At 31.9% G+C, this 6929-nt stretch overlaps 1 protein-coding gene across 1 annotated transcript; it reads left to right on the top strand.

The window, feature by feature from the left end:
- Positions 1 to 1351: 1351 nt before the first annotated feature.
- LOC118751173 lies at positions 1352 to 1976 on the top strand. Its single transcript, XM_036485944.1, has 3 exons — positions 1352 to 1518; positions 1573 to 1722; positions 1783 to 1976. Exons 1-3 carry the CDS (start codon positions 1483 to 1485, stop codon positions 1942 to 1944), a joined length of 348 nt encoding a protein of 115 aa, XP_036341837.1. The 5' UTR covers positions 1352 to 1482; the 3' UTR covers positions 1945 to 1976.
- The last annotated feature ends 4953 nt before the right edge of the window (positions 1977 to 6929 follow it).

The raw sequence follows: 6929 nt of genomic DNA, 5'->3' as shown, positions 1-6929 counted from the left end.
AATACTATCGGCGCAACTATCTTTATTTATTGCACTTTCATTTTTTTGGCAGCATATTCGTCAAACCGTTTCTAAGACGTAATTGTTGGGTTCAACAGTTGCCAGCAGTTTCGTAGCAGATGAGCTAAACAGCTACGTCTTATGAACGCGCCCAATATTAATGAACTATAAACATTGCTCTAGATTTTAATCTCTTGAAACTCAAGTACTATATTCAGCTAAAAAAAACTGTTTGGTTGTAGGAGTATGACGATTTGTGGAACGATTTTCAGTCATCCCTTGTCAATTTCGGTTTGGAGATAAACCGGTTTCGGCGTTGTCCCATCGTCACTGTCATTTTCACTGAAGATGGCACAACGCCGAAACCGGTTTGTCTCCAAACCAAATTTGACAAGGGATGACAGAGAATCGTTCCACGTTTTCGTCGAAAATTACACTGAAGGTGGCACAACGCTGAAACCAGTTTGTCTCCAAACCAAATTTGACAAGGGATGACGGAAAATCCGTTTAAACCCAATTTTAATTGATTCCTGTACAATTGTAATTGTGTGACTTATGAGGTTTTTGAAATGACCGATTCATTTGTTTTTGTTCGGTTTTCAGTAACTAAGAAAAATAATATGTGAAGTTCAGAATTAAATCGAAATACTGAGTCAGAAAAATTTAAGAAAACAGTCGAAAAATTATCCAGTTCACAACAATTTTCGGCACTTTTCTAACACACGTTTCGGATGCACACTTTAGTGGGAAACCGAAAAACGACCGAAAATGGAATCAGAAAACTGATGAAATGTCAGATCTTTATAAAAAATTTTCTCCATTTTCTGATACGCTTCCGGACATTTCGCTGGCTGGGTAGCTCAAAATTATTGTTTTCAAATAAGATAATGATTTTCGGACGTTTTTCGGATACGAAAAATTAAGGTAAATCGCAATCGTGTTTTGTTCTTTTCCGGATACGAATACTGTACGAAAAACGGAAGTTTCTCTGGTGGCTGGGTAGTTTCAAGGCGAATTCATATAAGGTGGTAGCGCTAATACAAAAACAAAAAATTGCATGTATTTTCTTTTTGCTTAAGGTACACAAATGTCAAATTTCAGCCATTCTTCTCTCACTGCCTCACTTCGGCGAAATATAAAATTTTGAAGTTTGCATACCAAATCGGGTGATCGAGTAACACCACCTTATATGAATTTCTCTTGGGCAGTTTTGTTAATTACTGAAAAGATAAAAATAAAAATGTCTATGTATGAAAGCCATTAACCAAAAAATGTATTTATTTATTTATTATTATTATCAACAAACAGGACGCTTACAGGCTATATGACAAATGCATCAAAATAAATAAATAAATATTTTTTCTAAATATTTCCCGCATAGATGTTCCGATTATACTATCGTACGATATCACTGTGGACAAGTGTTTAAAAAGTGTATTTGGCTTACCAGATGTGGCTTCAATAATTGATCAGGTCAAAGAAATGATAATGCGCTATGGATCAGAAATTAGTTCAAAGGTATTTTACTTTCCATTTTAAATATTAGTTTAGGCTTAGTATAGGTTGTTACAGGACGTAGACATTCCCACAATAAATGATGAGTTTCCTTGGACTTTTTACGAGCTTTTAAAATTTTTTGCCGAGACGGTATCGTGGCCAGAGGATGTGGATATTCTAGTTTCCTCATCAAAAGTCATTGTGGACACTATAAATATATTGGCCGTAAGAAAGGATATGCTATGTATATAATGCACTATCTGATGACAACTTGCTTTATTACAGATAACTTTGGACACGCTTAAAGGTGAAGAAATTCCTCACAGTAGTATGTTATCGCCTATCACATCGAAAATAGTAAATAAAAAATTAGCATTATCAGACACCGACGATGAATTTGTAGCGAATATAAAGCAGACTATAAGTAGAGAGCTTCAGGACGTGTAAGTAATATTAAACGAAAACTAATTTCATAAGAGTGAAAATCTCTCAAGTGGGCCACCCAAATTTGGATAGTCCAGATTTTTTCGCACAAATCACTTTATTCGGTTTACAACCATAAAAACAATATAATTTGAGTAATTTTTCAAAATTCGAATTTTTGCAACAGTTATTATTATTAACTTTTTTTTATGAATTCAGAAATTATTTATTATCCACTGATTCATAGCAAGTATCTTGCTGATTTTTTTCACGATAATAGCACTGGTTTACAGCAAAAATGTTCTATGGATGCCACTATCCAATTCCTATGTAGAATTGCTCGGTGATTCCGAAAATCGAGTTAATTTTTTTTCTATGGATACGTTTTCAAGATATTTTCAATCTCCCGGTATTCAGCTTAAAGCAAAAATTTGTTCCTTTTAATCACGTATATCTTACAAACCAATTTAACAATCTTAATATAAAATACGGGAGATGAAAGCTAATGAAATTCTCCACAAACCATGTATACATCACTTTCCGATAGGACTGATAGTTTCTGACAAATTAATTAATCATTCCAGTTTTTTATTTTTTAATGAAAAAACGAAAAAAATCAAACTTTACCGGCAGAAAAATTAAAATAAGAACAGGTTCTGTGCCAAATTTTTGCATTTGTACTAAAGCCTGTTCTGTTGCAAAAAAAATCAAGTTACTGATGAAGAAAATCGGTGAATAAATAAGAAATAATGACTGGTCAAATGAAAATGTGAAATGGAAAAATGGAATGATTAATTATTTCTCAGAAACTATCAGTCCTATCGGAAAGTGATGTATATATGGAGAATTTCATTAGCTTTCATTTGCCATATTTTATATTGAGACTTTTAAATTGGTTCGTAAGATATACGTGATTAAAAGGAACCAATTTTTGCTTTAAGCTGAATAACGGTAAATTGCAAATATTTCGAAAACGTATCCATAGAAAAACAAATTAACCCGATTTTCGGAATCACCGCGCAATTCTACACAGAAATTGGATAGTGGCGTCTGGAGAACAAAAACTTAACTAAAATTTGTGATCCAGTGTAGTTAAACAGACACGCTTTAGTCTGATTGTTTCAATTTTTCAAACAATCATTATTTTGTATACATTTTTGAATTTTTTAATTTTTTTTTTTTTTTAAAACAAATGGAAATATTTATTACTTCTCGATCAGATTTGTTAATGGTTTACATTGAATATCAATCCTTACTCTATAATACATTATTTAACACATTGCGTGCCAAGCCATTTTAGGTAATGCTTCAAAACGTTCAGAAAGAAATTCTTAGATATTTACTCTTTGGTTTTCTGACAATCAAATGCATGTTTACGTTGCGGTTAACGTCATTTAAATATAAATGACACGTGCCTTTTCGTGTAGGCCACGTCATTTATATGTGTATGACAGATATAATCAAGTATAACCCTATGTAATTCAAAAATTTATGCCACTATAAATAAACTTAAATAGCACTATAAACAGCTGTTGATTTTAGGATAATACTTGGTTTTGGAAAATCTGAATAGATATTACTGCTATCGAGGAATAAAAGTGAAGGTGCTGGCCCAATGTAGGCTTGCTTTGCTGGCCTTACTGACTTCATTTTGCTTAAATTTACTTGAAAAGCTTGTTTGGGCAAATGTAGCTTGGAACGCTGTCAAAGCAATCAGCTGTGTGGTTGCGAAATCAAAGTCTGTTCCATTAACATTACAAATTTCCTTCATGAACAACATGAATTAATAATAAAATTAATTAAAAAAAAAATAATAGGAACATCGTCTTAGCTTCTAATCTTTTCAGAATTATTTTGAAATTAATATGAATTAATTTTTTTTTGATTTCAAGGAAAAGATAATAATGAAATAATTATACCAGCTCATTTACATATAAAAAACTCTTAACTTATAAAGGCGCTTTTTCACGAAACTATTGATGAGTAGTAATTATTGCTTATTGCACGGCTTCTATAGCATATACATACGTTTAATACAAATATGGAAAGAGAATAATCACTTTTATTTAACGTTGAATTACTTACATTTTCGGCAACACTTTTTTAAATTAAGACATTTATTTACAAGTACATATGTATATATGTACATCCTTGCAGCATTTTTAGTTAAACAACATTTTATTTAAAAAAAGCCTTTAGCAATTTGCTTGAATTCATTTATCTCGAAAACATATCTCATTGTCAAAAGCCTGCAAAGCGTTGTCAAATAGAGATTTCGGCTATTTGAAACTTTGAAGCGCTTCAAGCAAGTGAAGTCAAGCTACCATTTGGCCAACTTTCATACATTTTAGTAGAGTTCAAAAACTGTTTGACAATTTTCAAAGCGAAGCAAGCAAAGCAAGCCTACATTGGGCCAATCCTTTTATTATATGAAATTTAAAGTTCTCTGATGAGTTTTATTTCAGTAAAAAGAACATAAATGTGAAAGCTCAATTAAAATAATTATGATAATTCATGGTACAATAATTACTGTAATTGTCTTCCCAGAGAGTTTTGCTTCACATCGAAATTCGTGCTCCCTTATTTTCAATGTTGATTCTTTTACTTTTATTTGGCTTGCTTTTTGTTTTCGCTCAATTTAATTTTTATAATTTTTCAAAACAAAAAAAAAACGTTTGGAAAAAAGTGAGCCATACAAATTTTGAATTTATTCACAAGCAAATGCTTTTTTACTGACTTTTGCAAATTGAATAAGGTCTCTGCAAGATGGTTTGTTTAAAAAAAATGTGTTAAAAGAAAAAAAAAAACACGGAGATGCTAGCTATTAATTTTTCTCGCTCCTGCCACGGGTGCTTTTGCTTTCATGCTGCGTGCCGCGCGGACTCGCAGCGAGCGTGGTGCAACCAGAGAACGCAAAAAAAAAATTAAATTTATTTATAAACGTGAGCATAGATTATTTAGTACAATATTTTTTAAAGTTGTGTACATAATGAGCTCATTTAAGAGTCCGATATGAGGGTGTTTCCCTTCCTCCGAAGGTCGACTTATATGAGCTTAAATTCATACATCAAATGAGCCTCATGAGTCATATTGAACTCTTTTAAAACAGTTTTTGGCCTCATATATGAATCATTTCAGACTCTTTTTGAGGCTCTTATCGGCCCCATAAATTACTACATTCGGACTTTTATTTTAGGTTGTTCTTTGAGTCTAATTGAACGCACTATATTTGCAAAGGCATGCAGCAAAAATTCCTTTCAAATAACATACATACATATTTACGTACATATACACATTTCAACATGCATTCAATAGTAGCAGCTGCAGCTAAATTCTGTTTAGTTTTTGTTTTCTAATTATTTTCAATTTCTGTATAAACAAGTTTAGATATAAATTTCAAATCTTTATTGTTTTTATATTGGCACAAGGTGCTGGCTCATAACTTGGATCATATATGAATCCTAAAAAATGCATATAGGATTAAATAATTTTTTGTTTTTTAAACTCATATTTCTTACCTACCTAGGACTCCTTTCGGACTCATATATTCTGAGCGCTCAGAATATGTACGTATGTATGTATTTTGTCTTTACAGAGAAAAATAAATAAAGAGGATAGATAGTAATTATCAGGGAACGGATTTTATGGAAATTGCCTTTTTTTCTGCTAAAGAGATAGAGTATATTCGATTAAGAATGTCCACGATTCTTTCTTTTCTACCTTTAAAAAAGTGATTATAGCATTTACAATTTTTTTTTTTTAAGATTAAAAAATATACACATGCCCATGCGGTTTATAGAAGCGCAGGGACCTCTTGCCAAATTGGTGTTGAAAAAATTCAAAGCCGTTTTCTCAGCTAACGTAGGCTTGGAGACAATAAGGGGGGATAAAATTGTAAAGGGCGAGGAAAACGCCCTTATTCGTGATAATATGAACGTTTCAAACGTTCCATATTTAAATTGGGCTCCACTTCTATCAACTTACGTCGAGCGCACATTTAGTACATTCAAGGCTTTTCTTCGCGAAAATCGAATGAAAATGCTGCAAGAAAACTTCAAAATGCATCTTGTGGTTCAATGTTACTACAACTATGTATACAGATTAAAGTTTTATGAGTTAGAAACCCGAAAGGATAAAATAGTCAAAGATTCAAAGTACAAATTTTTCATATAATGAAACTAGTTCATAGTTTTTCTCTTTTTACTTGTAATATAAACATTTCTAAAATAAATATATTTTTTGATTGTTCTTCGTATTTTCTGTCTTTTTAGTGCCTTATTTGACTTTTTTTGCAATACATTTTTTTTTGCCTTTTCCTGCCTTTTTCGCTATTTTGTTTTGCCTTTTTTGCAATACCTAGTGCCTTTTCCTGCCTTTTTCGCTATTTTATTTTGCCTTTTCCAGCCTATTTCGTTACTTTATTTTGCCTTTTTTATAGGTTTTTAGGTCCTAAAAATCCGTTCCCTGGTAATTATAATCGTTTGCGTCGCAGAAACAAAAACAACTAAGCACTTTCTAACACCCCCAAAACAGTTTGCTACTTGTAGCAGATATGCTGTATACCTGAACAAAATATAATCCTTGGTGAAAAAATGTATTTGTGGATCATGATGCAATAATACAAGGTGTTATCGGTTGGCAACTTCTCGCTTTAATTCCGCCATATTGACTGCCTTAGGTGATACAGTGTTACTTCTTTAACAATTCTTTGCCTAATAATATAGTTGAATGTTTTTAAGTTTTTCTCAGTATACGCATTTTGTTTTCTTAAAAAGGTATTTTATCTTATTTTATTTCATTTCATTACGAATATACTATAAAAAAGCAAATTTTGTTTAGGAGAAAATGTGAAATTTTATACTTTTCCCCCATATGGGGATTAATTTCTTCCCGTTTTTTTTCTCAATCTACTGAGCTAAGGCAGTGTCAAATCGAGCTGTCACAACTGATACCACCTTGTATCATTGCATCATGTTTGTGGATTGTTGTTCAAGGACATACGTACATAT

Source organism: Rhagoletis pomonella, unplaced genomic scaffold (genome assembly GCF_013731165.1).
Source record: "Rhagoletis pomonella isolate Grant_MI unplaced genomic scaffold, Rhpom_1.0 Rhpom_scaffold_00583, whole genome shotgun sequence".
NCBI classification, from domain to species: Eukaryota; Metazoa; Arthropoda; class Insecta; order Diptera; family Tephritidae; genus Rhagoletis; species Rhagoletis pomonella.
The sequence above is the reverse complement of the archived record's forward strand: the minus strand, read 5'-3'. Positions and strand labels throughout refer to the sequence as shown.

What these genes read in the sequence shown, in the direction of transcription:
- LOC118751173 (XM_036485944.1), top strand. Translation starts at nt 1,483, where the DNA reads ATGATAATGCGCTATGGATCAGAAATTAGTTCAAAG. An exon ending in GATCAGAAATTAGTTCAAAG is followed by an intron (nt 1,519 to 1,572) that starts GTATTTTACTTT and finishes AGGTTGTTACAG; the next exon opens with GACGTAGACATTCCCACAAT. An exon ending in ACACTATAAATATATTGGCC is followed by an intron (nt 1,723 to 1,782) that starts GTAAGAAAGGAT and finishes GCTTTATTACAG; the next exon opens with ATAACTTTGGACACGCTTAA.